We start from the raw sequence: 20442 nt of genomic DNA, 5'->3' as shown, positions 1-20442 counted from the left end.
TTGATTTTAAAATGTGAATGTTCAAGTATTTGCTGCTAACTCAGAATCAGTTCTATACAGTACTATAGGACACAACATTAGTTACATTCATTGAAACTGCAGAAACTTTTATGTGTGAACAAAAGCAAGCAAAGTTATACTCAGTTACTGAAGAAAGCTGAGGTCATAAAAATCCTTAAGTGCACCTGCCAACTATATTACTCTATTCTGCAGAGGCCATCTGTAAGCATGACGAGATAATTTGTTCCTCTAGGCTTCCTCCTCCCTTGGGAATGCTGACAAAAGTGCCTATTGTTACAGGTTATATTGTAATGGATGTTTTTTTTAAAACTGCCTGGATTTTTTATAATGATTACTTGAATTGTGACAACACACACACACACACACATCAAGGAATCTAGATGGAAAATGCCAACCTTTATCAAACATACAATTTGGAATGGGCTGAGATGATACAGAAGAACAACGTCGTTTACTTTTTGCCTCTGTTGTTAATGTTTAATGGTTGACTTTTAATGGTTTTAGTCATATGTTCTGTTGCTCCTTCTGCCACAGAGAACTGGTCAGGTGTACAGTGGTACCTCAGGTTAAGAATTTAATTCGTTCTGGAGGTCCATTCTTAACCTGAAACTGTTCTTAACCTGAAGTACCACTTTAGCTAATGGGGCCTTCCGCTGCCGCTGCACGATTTCTGTTCTCATCCTGAAGCAAACTTCTTAACCTGAGGTACTATATCTGGGTTAGCAGAGTCTGTAACCTGAAGCATCTGTAACCTGAAGCGTCTGTAACCCGAGGTACCACTGTACTGGTAAAAGACAGGGCTGCAACCACCAGGAAGTTCCTGGTTTGAATCTTGCATCAGGCGAGTCACTCCATCTCTCCCAATGGCAATAGGAGAATAACAACACTGGCTTACCTCACAGCTTTACTGTTAAGGGTTACAGCTGGAGAAATAACCAGTGGCCTTCCAGTTATTGCTGGATTACAGCTCACATCATCTCTGACTGGTGGCTATGCTGACTGGGACTGATGTTGCACTCCAACATCTGAGGAATCACAAATTACAGAATCACAGAATTGTAGAGTTGGAAGGGACCACAAGAGTCATCTAGTCCAACCCCCTGCAATGCAGGAATCTTTTGGCCAACGTAGGGCTCAAACCCATGACCCTGAAATTAAGAGTCTCACACTCTACCAACTGAGCTATCAGCCACCTTGGCATTTGCTGTCACAGAACAATAGGGTCAGGACCTTGCCTTCCATCATCAAGAAAGGGTAAATGGTCTCATTCTCTGCACTGTAGCAGCAGCAGTCTCCATCACAACAGCACCTTCAGTATAAGGGAAAGCACTGGTGTCAAGCTAGACCTAAGGGGTGAAAGAGCCTTGCACATGTTTTTAAAGCCAGCGCAATTTATGAGGAATAAATATTATCTGTGGTTGTGAGTTGTGGCAACTAGATAGTGCCTCCATAGTAAGGGCCTGTATGCATGACCAAGATCAAGTTTGGAATCCAGTTTTGGAAAAGTGTATGACTTGGCCCAAAGCACTTTGGAGGCTGCCCAAACTATCAAAGAGCACTGAACAGGCAACAAGACAATACATTACTTCAACATCCTTCCCCCATAGCACTTTGATTAGCGAGTCCAGGTGAAATCATTCCCTCTGAATAGATGCTGGGCACGTAAGTCACAAAAGAGCTCACCCTCTCCCCACCTTGGCATATTCCTTGTAAGGAAAGTGGGGAGAAGTAGGTTGCTCACATCGTAGGTGACCAGGTGAATGCACAGAATTTCAGGCAGGCAGCTGACTGAATTGGCAATGGAAGGCTGGACCTCTCCATTCCTCCACCAGTCAACTTCATTTCTGTACTCACTAGGGAGGAATGGAAGCCCATCCCTGAGCACCCCCTTCCTTTGCCAACTTCTTTGGTAGTAAGCTTAAAACAAACCCAGAACTAGGCTGCTGAGAGTTTGGTATCCTGTGTCATCATGCTGTGGCCAGCATGGGAACACCGCCTACAAGTCTCTGAGCTGACTAGTAAAAGGAAATGGCAGGCTAGTAACTTTTCTGGGCTATTTACAAGGCTGAATTATGTTTGGCCTATATGTTTTCTCTATACAACGAGGTTGTGGCTCCGAGACAATAATGCCTCATTGTGATTCACAGCATGATAATTGCCCCCATATGCATAAACCAGTATCACATCTGCTGGAAAGCACATCTGACCAGCAGCAGGTGGGTTTTCTGCATTTGTCGAAAGAATAAACGAGTTGCCATGTAAATGGAGCCACCTAGTGGTTAATATTGATCAGTAACATAATAAATCATCCAGAAAAAGAAAAGTATTTATGCAGGCCTATTAAAAAAGACAAACATAGTAGGGCAACACCTTTATTAGGCCTACCATAATATCAAAAGTTAGTAAGAAAGACTTTGAGTACTCCAAGTGGAAGATTACAGCTAGAGAGAAATATAGAAGACTACAGGGTTTTGTATTTTCAGAAATGAGGGATTTTATCTTCAGGTCTACTGTCTCTTCTGATACCCCATCTTATTCTAGAAGCTAATGCAGACTTGACAGCATGAATACCACACCACTTTCTCTCTCTCCCCCACCCCCCTGCTCTGCCTCCCACCAGACTCTGAGCTGGTGAAGAGTTCTGGAGAAAGTTGCTCACTATTTTGTGTGGCCAAAAATAAAAATAAAAATAATTCAACTAAGTTTTAGAATTATCAAACATGTTTGGCTATGATAGCCGCACACTTCAAGCAACACAGGTCTTTCAAATGATGCGAATCTGATAGCCCAAAGCATGAAAATCTCTGAATGTCTCATGCAGGTGGGTCTGCCTGAAACAAGAAACATGAACCCAAGAGAACAGTTGAACCTATTCCTCCAGAACATATTTTTAGGGCAAAGTCAGGGTGCATCCAGATGGGTGTTAATTATGGGACTGGTGCTCATTATGCATAGTTTTTTTTTAAAAAAAACCTTAATCCATATGTATTTTTATCTACTTAATCTAGTATGCATGCATGCCTTACACTACAAATGAGTCCTTAGTATGTGTGTATACACACACACCAAGGACTCATTTGCCGAGTGAGGCCTTTATCTTGGAAGCATCCGTAAAGAGAATGTTGCTGTAAGGAAGCAATGTTTCATACCAGCCAAACTGTATCTGCAAGATTCCAAGAAGTAACTTGCAAAAGCCTTGGCTTTCTTGTAGAGAGCAGAGACAGTGCTCATTTCCATATTAATTGCTTCCGGGTGGGGGGGAATCCTTTTGCAACTCCATCAACTCAGAAAATTGCAGGAATCAAAGGACAACATTTCGGCCAGTGTACCGGCATGCAGTTCATTTCCTGCTGTTTTCATGGGGGAATCGTGGAGGGACAGAAACATGCATGTGCTGAAAGGGTGGGGGGCTAGTGACCTTGTCCAGTGACATTTGTTGTTGTGCCACACCATGGTCAGTGATGTGAATGAAATTTAGTGCAAAATGCCAGTATATCAGTCAAAAGGCCAGAGAACAGGTACTGCAGTGTGAAAGAAACATTAGGAAACAGGACAGAAGAATGAGCATTAATATCAGGAAAACTAAAGTGATTTCCCCCACATCAGAATCCACCCTCATTCTACCCAGCATTCCATTCAAGGCTCCCCTCCACTTAGACTTCTCTGACGACAGATTTGTATTGAGCATGTTGGGAGAACACCCTTCTTAAATTCCATTGCCTAGCACTGACCACAAAAATTCCTTTTCAGTATAAACTACAAGCACGTCACACTGCTTTTAGACAAAATCACATGCAAGATATTCTCTTTGACCCAGTACAACAAACACCTTTCCCAAAAGATGCAGCTCAAACCGCGAAATCTTTCCAGAAAAATCACCCAAGCACAGTGTATGGAAGAAAAAGGCACAGCGCCTGTCAACATGCCAGTCTCGTCAAGCATTCAAAACAAGCCGTTTCCTAGCCTTTTTACCACAGAAGTGGCAAGGGCCATCTTCAAGCTGACACAGGTTTCAGATCAGATCATTGGACCATTTTCTAACTGTAATCCACAGAATCTATTCCCTCACCCTCATTTGTCATTATAATGGTGGGATATGATTCAGCCCCAGACTCACCTTGCCAGGCCTATAACAGTGCTTCCATCTGACGTGGTAAACTGTAATCCCTCAAAAAGTTAGGGTGTAAAAAAAATCTGGTAATCTCTTAAGGGCCACAGGCCTCTCCTTTCTTTCATCTGAAAAAGCTGCTGCCTATGAAGTTCACCTTACAATTTGTTGATTTTGAAGCATGAAATGCAACACAGCCCTTTAACGGAAGGCTAAATATTTTAATTCAACCAAGTTGATAAGGAAGACACTCCTGGAATAGGGAAGGGGGGGGGCAAGGAGAGAAATAAGTGCCATTATAAAGAATTTTGTGGCTTCATACAGGAGAGGGAAATGGCTTCCTGTTGCAGATGGGAGGAATGAAAGTGCCAAAAAATCTTGATGCCCTTTTGACTGGAATCCCAGGTTCCCAAACACTGAATGTTGTTTATAAGCACAGAATTGCTGAGTGGCATCACTCCTATTGTGTGTTATGTTGCCGCCTAACTCCCAAGGCAATAGAGCAAGCTGCGGAAGCCGCAGCAGGGGTCCCTTTTAAACATGAAATCAATGTGCTGCATCTGTCGAAATCCTTGAAAGCCACAGGCAGTGAAGCCAAATTCCAGATTGTCGACTCAGCAGGGGTGTTGGGCTAGACCTGTGCATTCAGCATCTGAGTTTGGCTTATTAGCTGTCATCGGCTGGCAACTGCTTACAAGCTCTTTAGTTGGAACCTGAGGAATTGGAGATGTCCTCTTACACACATACACACACTCTCTGTCTCACTCTTTTTTTTCGGATACCAGAAGGGGCAACACAAAACATCCTTATTAGGCTTGATTTACTGACTTGGCATTTGGTGAAGTGGAAAGGCCTCACTGGAGACTTGTTAGCACAAATGACCTTTGGCGCTGATGGACATACACAGATTAACTTTTTTAAAAAATGTTTTAAATGTTTCCAGGAACAAGTCTTATGTTCACAGTCTACATGCTACAGGGATGGAGACTTGCTGTGGGAAGAGCGCTGTGAGTGAAAAGGGTAGGTTTGTGGTCCTCTTTAGAGGTCCCTTACCTGGCAACATACAACTGGTAAGGCTTAAGTGCTGTTTCCTCTTCACATATCGGGGGTTACAAGTGTACGTGTGTCTGCAGGTGTACATGAAATGCACGATCAGGGCTGAAGTGACTGTCTTGTACACATACAAGGTAGCAACAGCCAATTGTGATAAGCTGGGGGCCCTGTGGGTGAGTGGCTCTCATGTCCAATACACTGTCCATTTGCTTATCTGTGAACAGACCTTCTTCCATGCCTGCAACCACTTAGTTGAATCCCACCAACAGATGAATACAAGCACTTTCACATATCTGTCAACTGCCCTGGAAAAACCAGGACATCTTTTTTTCTGTGAGAGCATGGTGGTCATTTAGGGCATGTTGCTCTCATGTGATTTGGGGCCAAGATTTCACTCAGGAAAAACATTTTTTTTCTGGGTCTGCGATCTCACATGGCACCCCAAAATGCATGCTTTTGGGCACTGTGCCCCAAAAAGCATTTTTCCGGGTCCTTGATCTCACATGGGTCACATGATTCACATGGGATTTCGGACCCAGAAGATGGTGTCCCATGTTTGGGTTGCAGAGCGTTGGAAGGTAAGCTTTCAGCCTTTACTATTATGTGCATATTATGATAGGAATGAGGAACCTTTTTCAGACCAAGAGACACATTTGTTCCTGAGGAGCCTTCCTGGGCTGCCTGCCAGTGGTAGGTGGGACTAGAGGCAAAATTGGGCAGAGGAACAGATGAAACTCTCTTCATTGTAAGCCAGTTGGCGCTTGCGCTCTCTCTCTCTCTCTCTCTCTCTCTCTCTCTCTCTCTCCTCACACCTCCATCCAGGTAAGGAAGAGTCTTTGCCAGAGCTCAGAGACAGAGCCCTCCCAGAGTCAGTGAGGGCTGTGGCCTGGGAAGACTCTGAAGGGCTGGCATTTGTTCCCTGGACCTGCAGTTATTCACCCCTGTATGAGGGGAGGTCCATAGCTCAATAGAAGGCCCTGTGCTTTGCACAATACTGCAGAAAAAAATAGGAGTTCTAGAAGTGTGTGAGGGAAATAACATTCCTGTTTAAAAAACAACTGGAATGGAGAATTATATTTGGACAACAGGTATCTCACACAGGTCATAGATAAATTCATATGAGCTACCTTATCACGTGGTGTTGAGGTACACCAGTCCATCCAGCAGCAGTGGTGGGAGAGGATCGTAGGAGAAGGTTCTAGTTCTATTGATCAGCTGACAGGTTCTGTAGCAGTTGGAGGCTTCTGGGAAGAGAGAGAAGGAATTGCAGTTGGGCCCCACCAGACCAGACCATGAAGGATGTTCACTGACACAAAGCTTCATAAGGAGGAGAACAATTGTTTTACACCCTCTCTGTTCCTGCACAGTCGTTGCTGCACAAGTACATAGTGAGCTGAGTCACTTGGTAAGCCCTGTTGTGTTTCCTCAAAAGGATGAACATATTTTACTGTTTGTATAGGAGAAACATATACTTTACTGTACAAAAAACATTAAAGGGAATTGTAGTCAGGGTGGGGGGAAGAGGCACTGGATACCAGCATGCGTGGGGATAGCTGAAGTAGAGACTTCAGTTCTTCTCTGGTCTTCATAAAACTCAAGCCAGAAAAGAGCTCAGAGGGCTTTAATGCTACTCTCATATTTAAAGTAAGCAAGCTGAGTCACCGAGGTTCATATTCCAAGGCAAGGGATTAAGGAACTCAGCAACATCTCTATGCAAACCTGTTGACAGGAGTTCTTTTTGCTCCTCTGTAACCAGTGTGGATATTCTTTCCAGCAATCTGCAGGAACCCCAATGCAACGTTCTTACATAAGGTCTAAATTTGGCCTAAAATCCTGAGTAGACTTGCGCTCCACACCCAAGGGAGAAGCTAATTCTGCAGTGTTTCTAATGATTAGAATTTTTTTGTGATCATAATATCACTGTATACCCAGATTTAACAAAAAGGAATTTTGTATCATTTTGCTTCTAAAAGATTTGCTCAGCGCAAACACCTTTTTTTTTTTTAAAGTGCATATATTAAAACAACATAATTTTCATTTTCATTTCAGAACCTTTTCTTGCCGTAGCAAGAGTATTAAGACTAGCCATTTCCATTTAAACAGGCCCTTGGTGGGAAATGGCAATGGTGCACAGGAGCCTGAAGAAATCACTAGCCTGCTACTGGGGGAACTTTTCTAGGTTATGCTTTTTCTTAGGACTCTCCATTGTATTGTCTGCTATTATTTGGAAACAAAGCAAGGAAACATGCAATTGTCCCAAATGGGAAGAATCTGGATTAAAGGTAGGTAACAAAGAGTTGTCGGTAGGATTTCCCCATGAGGTTATTTGCACTTCACACAACATTTATGTGATGATGCATCTCCAGAGGAGGTGAGAGGAAAGCCCCGAACAGCTTCGGCTGGATACTTATGGAAGCACCTTTCCCTGTACAGTGGTACCTTGGGTTACAGATGCTTCAGGTTACAGGCGCTTCAGGTTACAGACTCCCCTAACCCAGAAATATTACCTTTGCTTCAGGATGAGAACAGAAATCGCATGGCGGCAGTGCAGCAGCAGCAGGGGGCCCCATTAGCTAAAGTGGTACCTCAGGTTAAGAACAGTTTCAGGTTAAGAATGGACCTCCAGAATGAATTAAGTTCTTAACCTGAGGTACCACTGTATATTCTTGACTGAGAATTGAAATTTCTTGAAAGTATATTCAGTGCTCCATCAGTGGAAGTGGTGCATTATGTGGAGATGGGTAAGAAAGTCTTTCCCATGGTGACACCTGGTTATTGAACTCTGTGGACCCCTTCCCTCTTCCTGAGCGCTTGTCCTCAGCTGATATGCCAAGTTCAATGTGATATTATTGATTATCAAAGTCCTTGCATGCCGCACATACTGGTTACCTGACAGTCTATTCCTTCCCAAGTCCTTGGACAATAAGCTAAGCCCTGTGGAAAGCTAGGAGCTGTGTCTGCAATGTGTGTGTACACCAAATTACGGGATGCATTACTAGTTCTTCTGCATGGGCATCTATGGATTCAGCCCATTGTTCAGAACTATGCCATTCATTTCTATATTTTATTATAGTGCTACCAGAGTGCACGGAGCTTTGTAATTTGCAAGAGAACATAACCCTGCCTTCAGGGGTTTTAAATCTAAAATGCAAGACAGGGTAAAGCAGATGAAGGAATGCTGCATATTGGGCTTAGTTGCAGAATTTCTGAGGAATGGGATATGCCATCTTGTAGGGTATAGAATTCTGCATAATAATATAACATAGGATTCACACAGTGATGGAGTTATGAGAAAGGAAGCCTCACAGCTGATATAAAAAACAGTCTACTGTTGTTATATTTAAGGATACAGATAAAATGGAGACAATCAACTCAGAAAATATTATATTGAAGAAGAATCCAGATTTCAATGTAATAGAAAGTGCTACAGGTCTCTTACCTATTCAGTATAAATATCTCTTGGGATCACCTCCTTCAATAAAGAGTAAGTAACTATGAGGGGAATTGAAACCTTAATGGTTTGTGGAGGGAAATAATGTAAAAATAAATAGCTCTCCCATCATCTGCCTGGTAAAAAGGTAAAGGGACCCCTGACCATTAGGTCCAGTTTCGGACTTTGACATGCTTTCGAACTGCTAGGTTGGCAGGAGCAGGGACCGAGCAATGGGAGCTCACCCTGTTGTGTGGATTCAAACCACCGACCTTCTGATCAGCAAACCCTAGGCTCTGTGGTTTAGACCACAGCGCCACCCACATCCCTGCCTGGTAAGCCATCTAAATACATGATTTGCCTCATTATGATTTTCCTCGAGATCATTTTCTATGTCAATTTTCAACAAATGCATTTTAGAACAACTGTTAGCCCTCAACACACTGTATATCAGGAGTGGCTAACCAGTGGTTCTCCAGATGTTGTTAGACTCCAACTCTCTTCAACCCCAGCCAGTGGTCAGGGATCTAAGTGGTCAACAGGCCTTTAAGACATGCTTGTGGTTGCTGAAGTATTTTCTAGCAAAGTCAGCAGAAATAACCCAATCACGCCCATGATCTGCCACACTGAGTTTTCACCCCAGAAACCACCTATTTGCTTTGGAAAGAGGTAACCATGAGAAAGGCATGTGTTAATTGGTCAGGAGAGGATGAAATGCAGGATCTTGGCATGGCTCTTATGGACAGGAGGGCTGGTCTTGCACAGTTGCCAGAAGGCTGAGTCATGAAGGAGTCTCTGCCATGAACTCCAACGACACTACTGCTCATTTGCAGCAGCCCCAGCTACACCCTCAGAATCAGCTTTTTGGGGAGGGGCAGTGGGAAAGAAGACAGCCAGGAAAGGAGTGTTGCACAAGAAAAATTCGACTCATGCTGCTGTAGATCGAGCTTACACTCTCACCCCCCTATTCAGTGCTATTTTTCTAGAAAAAGAGGTGCTGGAACTCACAGTGAATGCCTCCCTTGTTCTCTTAGAATGGGAATGGTGCCCACCTAAGAGGTGCAGGAACTGATTTCCAGTGAGTTCCAGCTGGGGGAAAAGGCCTGCCCATATTGCAGATGGGGAGCTGACATGAATAATAATAAAGCCACAAGATTGTGGTGATATTCAAATAACACACCCGGTGCTTTGAACATACAAAATGCTGTATAAATGCTCAGTATTCTTATAGTCTTTACTTGTTCTAGGATTCTTGACCATTGGAATCTCTTCTTTCCACAAAAAGAAGGAACACCTTTTGCTGAAGACAATTGATTCCATTTTCAGTCACTGCCGCCAAGAAGAATTAAATCTGATCACCGTAGTTATATACCTAGCCAACAACGATTCTAAACTGAACGAGGAAAACGCCGAGGAGATGAAGGTTCAGTTTAATGCGCATGTGAAAGCAGGAAGACTGCTTGTCATACAAAGCTCTTTAGAAAGTTACCCTCCTGTGCACAATCTGAAAGTAGATCTTTGGGGCAAAAACATCAAATATAAATCTAAACAGAATGTAGATTATGCTTATTTAGTTAACTTTTGTGCCAATCTCTCTCAGTATTATTTGATGCTAGAGGATGACACTGCCTGTGCCACTGGTTTTGTGTCCATTATACAAAGCTATGTAAGGACGATGGAGGAATCCTGGACCACAATAGCATTTTCAAGGCTAGGCTACATAGGGAAGCTCTATCATAGCTCTGATCTCACCAAACTAGCTCGGTTTCTCTTGATGTTTTATGATGTTATTCCCGCAGACTGGCTCATGACATATTTTCATAAAACCAAAATGCAAGGAGAAACTATTTTCTATTGGCCTTCTCTCTTCCAGCACGTAGGGAGAATTTCTTCATTTCACGAGCTGGAAGTACAACACACAGATTCAGAGTTTTATGAAGACATTGGAAGTTTGGGCGATGCCCTTACTGCTTCCTGTTTCACAAACATGCAAATATATAGAAATTACAAACCGGCCAATGTGTGTCCCCCTGGAAAGGGTGTCTTTTGGGGTATGAATGTGACAGCAAAAAGCTACTTCACCATTGTTTTTGACAACCCAATTATTCCCCAGAAGATTCAGATTTACACAGGGTCAGCCGAACATAGCACAGACATTCTTCATAATGGTTTTGTAGAAAAGGGCAGGCTCAAAGTCCACTTAAATGAACGTCAAACATGCCTATCCTTCATACGAATTGGGGATTTTAAGTCTGGATTTTTTGAAATGGAAGATCAGACTAATAAAGGTGACATTGAATGCCTTCGAATAAAATCTACAGCTCCACAAAAGCACTGGCTGAGGATAAGGAGAATTAGTATTTGGGTGAAGAAGAGTTAATTTCACATTCTATTATTTCGTGCTCACCACTGCAGAAAGGTATAATGAATCTTGCTAACGACAATTATATAAATCAACATTTCACCTTCTGTAATGGATGGCTCCTTTGTTTCTCTTTAAAATAAATAAATAAAACAAAACAAAACAAAATGGTTGAATAGAAAGCAAAAAGCAACACCTTACATAATAAACATTTTCCCACCAAGCACTTATGTCTGTGAGTGCTTTTTTACATACGTGGCTTCTTTGTGAAATTCCTTGTCTATGATGTACGCACATCATAGAAATTATCCAAAGACAAGAAACTGGACCAAATGATTAAAGGACTTTTATAAGATCAGTTTCACTGAAGCTCTGAATTAAAAATGTATGGAAAATTCTCAGGATTTGCTTTTAATAACTATAGTGGGAGTTCTGAACGTGCATTACTGGCAAAGACTAAGGCTGCCTTCATAGTGCAGCAGAGTGTGGAACATGTGACTCTACAAGTGTTGGACTATGACTTCCAGCATCCCTCACTACTGCCGTTGCTGACTGGGGCCTGACGGAGTTGGAGTCCTACACCCCTGCAATACACACTTATCTGTGAGAAAGTCTCACAGAACTCAATGGGCCTTACTTCTGATTAGACATGGGCAGGATTGCACTTGTATTTCCTGAAGAAGGCTGCAGTGAAAGATTATTATGATTTCAGGGGTTGTTGTTTTTTGGCTACAGATCTCTGCCTTAACCTTTCTTTAATGGCATACTATTGGGGTTCCACAATTTCTGTGTGCAGATTTTGTTTGTGAAGAGCAAGCAGGAAATCCTGACACACAGAGCAAAACTATGTGATCTGCAGCCACCCTCCAAACTCCAGTGGTGCAGAGCGGAAGGTCAGAATGTTAAGAACTGCACTGGTCCATCTTGTCTAGTTTTCAGTTCCCAGCAGCAACCAGCCACATGTTTCTGTGTTGATCACAACTGCTGCCATGGCTAGGTCCAAACTACGAGGCTGAGATCCAGAGCCCCTGCAATCTGCCCCACCACCGCCACCTCAAACAACCCCAGAGAGGCAGCAGTAGCAGTAACAATGGCAGAAGTTTGTGTGCTCAGAACCAAAGGAGGAAAAAAACTTATGCCCCTCAATACCAGAATAAAGTCCTAACTGGAAGTCCACAGCTGTCTTGGTGTGCAAGAAAGTCCTTGGAGTCAGAGTCAGAAAGACAAACCCGTTCACCCTCAAGCACCATGTTTTTCTTGTGCCCCATTCCTCCTCACCCTCTCCCTCTCAAAATCTCTTCCCCCCCCCAGGTTTTCTCCCCACAATAAATAAATGCCACTGGCTTTGCTCAGTGCCTTAGTGACTCTGGTCTGCATGGAACTCAGGGCTTCCTTCTGTGGCTATGGAAGGGGGTCAGTTACATCACTGTCACAATGGTGGTACCAAGCTAGAGAACAGCAGCAGCAAGCTGGTGATGGTAGCAGCCGTAGCTCCTTGCTCTCAATGCTCTCAATTGTGGCATCCCCTCTGAGCATGGTACCCAACCATGCTCATGACAGTGTGGGTGAGCATGTAATATGCAGAAACCACAGAATGAAAGGTGCCTTGTGTACTCAACCTTAGTTTCCCCATTCTCCAATTTTGGATTTTTCTCTTAACACACACACACATTTTTCCCCTCCACTATGAGCCACTAGAGGGCAGCAAGTCTACATCGGTTGCCTTTCCCCAATTGACCTCTTCCCCCCACCCTTTTACTGTAAGAGTTGCAGCCTGGGATAACTTAATTTTTTATGTGGCATTCAAAACTATTAACAATAATACAAAGTTGACAAAAATGGGGGGCAGGGGATGAATTATACTCGATATGCTTGGTAGAACGAACGTGTTCACTCTCAAGTGTCATATTTTGGATGATAATATGCCAGACAAATCCCTGATAGGATATTTATTAGCAGCCCTAGGAAGAATATTAGAGGAACTAACCTAACAGCCTGGTATGAAAGGATTGGCAGATCCCCTAGTGGAGACGACTTGCAGGTAAACCAAGAATATGTAGGGTGTGTGTGATGGGGACCACAAAGATCCATTTGTGTGAGATTGATGGAGTTTTATTTTTAATAAAAAAAATTCAGAGAACAAAAGGGAAGCCCCTCTTTTTTAAAATTCAGCTATTGACTACCCTGAATTTGTTGGAAAGACTTTTGCAAGGTCTGCACATGGGTACCTCTTAGTTTCTTCTGTTTTATGGGTTATGTACTGCTGTTCTGAATTGATGCTTTTGAATTATGGTGCTGGAGGAGACTCTTGAGAGTCCCATGGACTGCAAGAAGATCAAACCTATCCATTCTGAAGGAAATCAGCCCTGAGTGCTCACTGGAAGGACAGATCGTGAAGCTAAGGCTCCAATACTTTGGCCACCTGATGAAGAGAAGAGAAGACTCCCTGGAAAAGACCCTGATGTTGGGAAAGATGGAAGGCAAAAGGAGAAGGGGACGACAGAGGACAAGATGGTTGGACAGTGTTCTCGAAGCTACCAGCATGAGTCTGATCAAACTGCGGGAGGCAGTGGAAGACAGGAGTGCCTGGCGTGCTCTGGTTCATGGGGTCACAAAGAGTCGGACACGACTAAACGACTAAACAACAACTGCTGTTCTCTTTTTTGAATGTCCTGAGTGGAAATGCTCTCATGTAGCCTATGAAAATAAAAAGGGTTGATTATTTTTAACAAACAAACAAAACAAAACTAGTATATTATTGAAGCTTCTAAGATACTAAAACACAAAACAGACGGTAATAGATGGATTTTTGACAATGCAGATAGTAAGGGAAATTTGGGATCCACAGACCTGCCAAACCAGCAGCTTCTTGAATCAAATTTGCCAACCAGTAGCTTTTAAAAGAGCATGACTTTGTGGCAACCAGCCTGTTCCTCAACTTCCCCTTCAGCACTGAGCTCTGGCTCCTACTTTCCAGCCTTCAAGCTGCTCCTTTGATGTTCCTGGTAAAGAGCTCTGATGAAGGGAAGCGCACGGCGCACGTATCATCATCACCATCATCGCCATCATCATCGTTAATTTGCCAATGGCCTTCTAAACCACTGTCTCTAGGCGATTTACATATGAGATAATTAAAAACAGCTAGAAACACTGCAACAACTTTAAAACAAGAGAAAAGCCTCTCATCTACTCTCAAGCTACTCCTTACATTTGCAGCAGCAGCAGCAGCAGCAGCAGCAGCAGCAGCAGCCTGAACCCCAGCCTTTGTCAGGGTTCAGTCTGACTCATTTTCTCCTTGTATAAGAACAAGCACAAAGGAGGTTCCCAGCCCACTCACTGGTGCTTATAATATTAGAGGGAAACAGTTGGTAACCAGTTTTAATTTTGATTTTAATTTGTTTGAATTAATTGTGGGATGTATCTTAATTTATTGATTGCTTGTTTTTATGCATTGTCTTACTTGTATGATGTTAGCCACTCTGAGCCCGGCTTTGGCCAGGGAGGGCGGGATAAAAATAGATTTATTTATTTATTTATTTTATTATTATTATTATTATTATTCCTTACCTAAAAGAAAAGGGCAAGGGGCACCTGCAACAGTGGGGCAATGCGGACTCCTCCCTCCCACGCTCAGTCAGCATTCAGTGGCCACCGACGTGACTGGGTTCTCACTGGTCTGCTTTAATGAGATTCCACCTCAGACCATGAAGGCCTATGATCCCCGAGAAGTCATCCCAGAGGTCATCGAGAGCATCTCCCTCTCCAAAGTCAGGGGTCCAGCCTTAGAGAGGGTGGGTGTGTTTGGCGTAGGCTTAGGGAAGGCATCAATTCAAAGGATCCATACCCTTCCCAGTAGTACCACCAGGAGCTGGCGTAATTTGTTTTTCATTTGTAAAAGAAAAACGAATGGGAAAGGATGGAGGTGTGCAAGAGAGTTGCTCCACCCTTCTGATTGTTGTCATGAGACTGTTAGACCACCTTCAGGTCCCCCTTCCCCACCTTAGAATTGCAAACTTGAAAGGTGGGATTGCTAAAGTTGTTTTGTATCTTTTCAAACTTGGAGATTCCTCGAGCCTGTCGATATCCTGTGCCAGAAAGTGCTATTTTAGTTATGGAAGGACTGGCGCTGAGAGAATTGAGATCCCTGTTCGTCCAGGTGTGCTAAAGATTGGTACAATTCACAAATGATGGGGTGAGATGCCTTGTAAGGATTGGGGGCTTTTGCAAGATCTCTACAAGGCAGGAACAAGTCAAAGCAGAACCCCCTGAGCACCCCATGGCCTCTGACCCAGGCATTAAAAAGAGATAGAAATGATAAAGGTCTGTGAAAAGTGATGTCTCAAAGCTTAACCTTTAAGGCTGTGGTGTGGAGAAAGTGGGAGAGGCAGCAGCTTCACAAAATCAAAACGTCTAGAAAAATGCCCAGATCAGGAGGGTAGAGGCAACTGATAGGTCTAATTTGCAATCAAAGGGAGCTTCACCAGTGCTCACCAATCCCAATGCTTGGGATGCAAATGCTATTTCTACAAGGGCAAAACATTTGTCTTCTCAAAGTTCAAGGGAAATGGCAGAGTGGGGAAGGAGATTTCAGTGGGACAGCTCCTTTGTGACTAACGCATCAAGCTTGTAGGAAGCTAGCAGAACAGCTCATGGACCTTTTTGTCTGCAGTTTAGCAGGTTTCTTACCTAAGAGTATTTCTCTTGTGTGTGTGTGCTGCTCTCCTACAAAATATCCACAAAATAACAGGAAAGATTAAGTGATTTTATTTTTAGCCACTCCAGAAATGTAAAGCCTGTTCTTGCAAGAAAACCACCTTCTGAAATTTGACAAAACTTATTTTATCAGAAGGGGCAATTTTACCTGCAAATTCTACAAAAAAGAGTTAGCGATGGTTCCTTTCAGGTGTATGTGCACGCACAGGTAGACCTATATCTCTGTAGTTTGGCAGGCTTTATCCAATCATGAGTGGCTACCATGCCTGCAAATTTCATCAACTTATTTCAAAAGGGGTGGGGTCTTTTGTTTAAAATTTTACAATAGTGAATGGGGAGATGTTAAATAAAGCCGATTCAGTCAGATGTGTCAAGCTGGGCGACCTACAAAGAAGCTTGGATGGAGGTGAGCTATTTTACAAAGAACCTATTCTGGATTCAAGCCAAATACTGCAGTCAGTGTTACCTATTAATATAGATCATTGTCAGCTGGAACCTCCAAGTTTATTAAGAACTGGTTTCCACACTATATATTGCCACGCATTATTTCTGTAGGAAAATAAAACATTTCATTGATGAAGCACACCAATGAGCCATCTAGTCCAATATCCAGCCTCCAACAGTGGTCAGCCATATTTTTGGGGAGTCTCACTGGCGCACTATAACATAATAGCCATATTCTTCTCCCTGTCCCCTTCTCCCTAGCTCAAAAGATCTGAATACAACCAACTGATCATTCTACTAATACTAATTCCAAATAAATGGGATAGTGAGATTTATTCTAGGTGGTACAGGAAAGGTCAGGTGTATATGCTTAGGGTTTCATTGATACTGAATAGCCATCTTTGACAACAGTAGCTGACACAACTCATTTCACGGCAGTAGCTGTCAATCACAAACAGTGGGAATTTGGGAGGGTCAGAGAGGGCTTGTTACCTCAGTGATCTATATCAACCAACCCAGAGGGACATGGCTATGTGCATGGCGCAAGAGCAATTTGTCAGAAACATAGCTTGCCTCAACCCAGCAGCAGAACAACAGCAGCTGAACTTTGACCCAAGAAGTGCATTTCCGTTTTATTGTCATATCATTTGGAGTCAGGGAGAAACACTTGTTCTCCAGCCCCTGGGTGGGTGGGTTGAACTTTCAAAGCATCTACATCTATATTACATCCTACATGCTCTTTATCTGTGAGGAGGATATGTTTATACCAGTACTGTGCCCCCATTGCTTTGAAAATGTATCCTTTTAATACAGGAACAGAAGGGCTGAATTAAAAGCAAAGTGTCTCTTGCTGAATGCCAGAGGCTCTGGAAAATGTGCATTCAGCAATTTATAAAATTATCTCCCTTCAAAAGAAATTTCCAGCCCCGGCTGAAAAGGAAGAGACAGCCAAGTAATGCTAATGGGAGTCTGCTTAAGTGCTTGCCACTCCTGCATGCATAAATGTGCAGTTCAGCTTCCTCACTCAGGCGTTGTCTTCCTTCCTTAGTTTTCTCACAGGGATCCAAAGCCTTGTTTCAAATACACCAGGCTTCCTGTCAACCAGATCAGACATACAACCCTAATGGTTTGATCCCACGAACCTCTGCTTAGACATTGACTCACAGGTTCAACACTGTCCCAGTGAAAGAGAGCAACTGGCCTCCCCATTTCGGCCCAGGGCCCAAATATAGGCCAAATATTGGCATGGCAGCACTCTTCTTTTCCCCCCTATACGACACAGCTAAGGTTAAGAGTTGGGCACAGGGAATAGATGGGTGCAGGCCATAGGCTTGGCGCTGAGGACATCTTCGCATAGCCCATTCCCTAGATGTAAAGGAATGTTAAAGTGAAACAAAGCAGACTACCTCAACCCTATTAGCAAACTGGGATACAGGGTTCAGAAGACCTTTGTTTGCACTGGTGCAGCAAAAAACAAGTCAAATGATTAGATTTCCCCCTTCAAATGCACCAGGAAATACATGGTGAACTTGCTGTGAAAAGATGGGCATTGATCCTTTCTATAACATGTAAGGATGGTAGGAGATGCTGTTGGACGCCTTCTCCCATCCATGACCACTAGGAGATGGAGTCCAAGAACATCTGAATAGCCACAGGCTGCCCATCTCTGCTTTAGACATCCTGTCCACCTTTTTCACAGCCAGTGCACACTCAAAATTTCCCTTGCTTTGACATGGGAATAATATGTATTTCTCTTTCCCCACCCTTGGTGGGAAATCCAATTAATGTATCCTCTTTTTCCAAGCAATTAAAACACAGCGATCATCCTTCCGTAAATATTTCTATTAATTACTAGGCAGAGAAAAGGTCTGAGGAACCTAAGCTGGTTCTGCTTCTTTGATCTACTCTCTTGGTGGTGGTTCTCTGTCTTTCCATGATTCACTAAGCCTTCTGGCAAACAGTTCGCAAGAGTCTGTAGCTCTTCTCGCTGCTACAATTTTGCGCTCTCATTCTTTGCGGCTACCTCTGTCGTCATCCAGTCTGCCGGTCCTGGAGCTTGAGTTCCAAGTCTGTTTGGAAAGCAGAGAAGCAACTCTCCCCCATGGCGGACTCTGTGACGCAAATCCAAGGCAACAGAAGAACAGGTCTTCTCTGCGGTGGCTCCTCATTTTTGGAATGCTCTCCTCAGGGAGGCTCATCTGGTGCCTTCATTACATATCTTTAGGCATCAGGTGAAAACATTTCTCTACATGCAGGCCTTTGGCTGATCAAACCTTTTAAATGTCTTTGTGGGAGGGGGTTATTGGTGTGCCTTTGCTTTTGTCTGCATTTTGTGTTCACATTTTGTATTTTTGTTGTGAACTTCCCTGTAATCTTTGGCTGAAGGGCACTATGCAGATATTAACAACAACAACAAACCATGGAAAAGTCAAGCAGGTGGAGGTCTTGTTGAATGCCACCCTCTTGCTCATCAGGGGAAAGGCGTACAAGGATGGAGGTATTTCACAGGGGCCCTAGAGATGTTAACACAGGAGTATGGTGGCACCAAGACTAGGGACTAGGAGGATGCAGAAATCAAGAAGTTAAGGGATGAAAGAGGAAGGCCAGGAGGGGGCAAAAATAAAGAAGCTAAATGGTGGAAAATAAAGGGTTTTTATTCCTTGGTACTGGGCACAGAATTATAGCCCGAGAGAGTCAATGACTGCTATCACACCAAACCACTTAACACAGATGCATAGGTGAAGCTTTTTTGAATATTACAAGATATAGCCTCTTATTGTCGTGAAATATTGTTAACAATCAGAATCTCAATTTCCTTCCAACTCCTCACCAGAAGGCATACACATATATATAGTACATAACTAATAACGGAAGAATAAGTCTTGTGAATATATTATTAGATGTGAATTCCTCCAAGGGGAGAGAGCCTTGAAAACTGTGCCATATAGCTCAAAGCAACAGCAGCCCCAGCTGAACCCTATGGCAAGGGCCCAAAAATCTATGCAATTTAAACCTTTAGTCATGAAAGAGCAATTGTTTATGAAATTTTCAATAAAGCCTTTGTTGCAAATGCTGGCTGTGATAAATTAATGATCCCCAGCACCCCTTCCAGCTAGATTCAGACTTCCCTCCTCTCTTGTTTGATTTGTTTTGTTTTGTATAGCTAGCAGAAGGGAAACCGAATTTTCACCTTTTGAAACTTTTCACATTCATTCATGTTCCAATTTGGAATAATGTGCTGAAGGTTGCAGTGTGTTGTCTAATAATATGTAATTATTCATTCACAGTAACACACTGTGATGCTGTGTGCTGCACAACGGACCATGGCGTTCATAATGTATCTTATTTGACAGAGAAACCAGATTTGCCTCACACATCATGAAATCCATCTGTAAAACTGCAACAGAAAACTGGCCTGATATTGCTGACCTGACCTGTGTTCCATCATGATGAGACAAGTCCAGCAGCAGCAGCAGTTGCTCACAGAATGAGGGGCAAATGATTCTTGCCAATTCCCCTTTCCCCTTGCAGAAACTTTCAGAATGTTCCAGACAGCCTCCAACTCTTTACAGTAGATTTTTAGGGCACTGGAGAAACAGATTTTGGGAACTCTGTCCACAGAATCTCATCATCCAATCTTCCCAGTCTCATTTTACAGTGTATATTCAATTCACAAAATATGAGTGATTATGATGTACAGTTGCTGAAAGCCCAGCAAAAGTCTGGTCAGTTCAACCATATTCATATGTATGTCAGTTGTAATCGTGTTCACAAACATCAATATATTTTCTATCATGGATAAATTTCCTTTTATATCCACAAAGGACGTAGATTTCTAGGAAACCTAATTCTGTTCACAAATGGGAACTGTACTGTATTGTACTGGAGTAGCATACATCCTGTGATTTTCAAGCTTTAGCAAACATTCAAGAAATTACACCGATCTTGCATGCAGTTGTTATGTCAGCAGCCCACCACCACCACCACACACCTGCATTTCAGTCTTTCTCCAGTTTCTGGATGTAGCAGAACATCAACTGGATGATATTTGGACAGCATGTTACCCTGCAGGCCTGAAACACCTTGTAAGTTATCTTACAACAAGTATCTGTGAACTTACAACCAATTTCAGGATTGCTCTCCTTCCTGCTACCTTGGATTTGGACAATTAGGCTTTTTATTCTCTGTCTTTCAGAGCTGTACTAGCCCTTCCCCCACCCCAAAATAAGCTACAGTCTGTAAGCTTGTGATCCCGTGCAAGTTGGAGGTGTGTGCCAAAAGCTATGCCAAGGTTGATATTGAGCCTCAGTT

General features: G+C 43.0%; 1 protein-coding gene across 2 annotated transcripts; it reads left to right on the top strand.

Moving 5' to 3' along the window:
• Positions 1–6396: 6396 nt before the first annotated feature.
• LOC310851892 (alpha-1,3-mannosyl-glycoprotein 4-beta-N-acetylglucosaminyltransferase C-like) lies at positions 6397–11200 on the top strand. 2 transcript variants are annotated; one of them, XM_083754522.1, is made up of 4 exons: positions 6397–6587; positions 7286–7464; positions 8528–8666; positions 9860–11200. In XM_083754522.1, the coding sequence occupies exons 2-4, from the start codon at positions 7300–7302 to the stop codon at positions 10990–10992; spliced, it is 1437 nt and encodes a 478-aa protein (XP_083610648.1). In that variant the 5' UTR covers positions 6397–6587; positions 7286–7299; the 3' UTR covers positions 10993–11200. The 2 variants fall into 2 exon arrangements, with proteins under 2 accessions (XP_083610648.1, XP_083610647.1); XM_083754521.1 differs by having other exon boundaries at positions 6398–6587; positions 7232–7464.
• The last annotated feature ends 9242 nt before the right edge of the window (positions 11201–20442 follow it).

This window comes from Podarcis gaigeae (assembly GCF_964106915.1).
Source record: "Podarcis gaigeae genome assembly, chromosome: 1".
Lineage (NCBI taxonomy): Eukaryota > Metazoa > Chordata > Lepidosauria > Squamata > Lacertidae > Podarcis > Podarcis gaigeae.
Note: the sequence above shows the minus strand (reverse complement) of the source record. Positions and strands in the feature narration are given on the sequence as shown.

Coding starts and splice junctions, on each gene's coding strand:
- LOC310851892 (XM_083754522.1), top strand. CDS start 7,300: ATGGCAATGGTGCACAGGAGCCTGAAGAAATCACTAGCCTGCTACTGG. Junction 7,465..8,527: donor GGGAAGAATCTGGATTAAAG/GTAGGTAACAAA, acceptor GTTATATTTAAG/GATACAGATAAAATGGAGAC. Junction 8,667..9,859: donor ATCACCTCCTTCAATAAAGA/GTAAGTAACTAT, acceptor TACTTGTTCTAG/GATTCTTGACCATTGGAATC.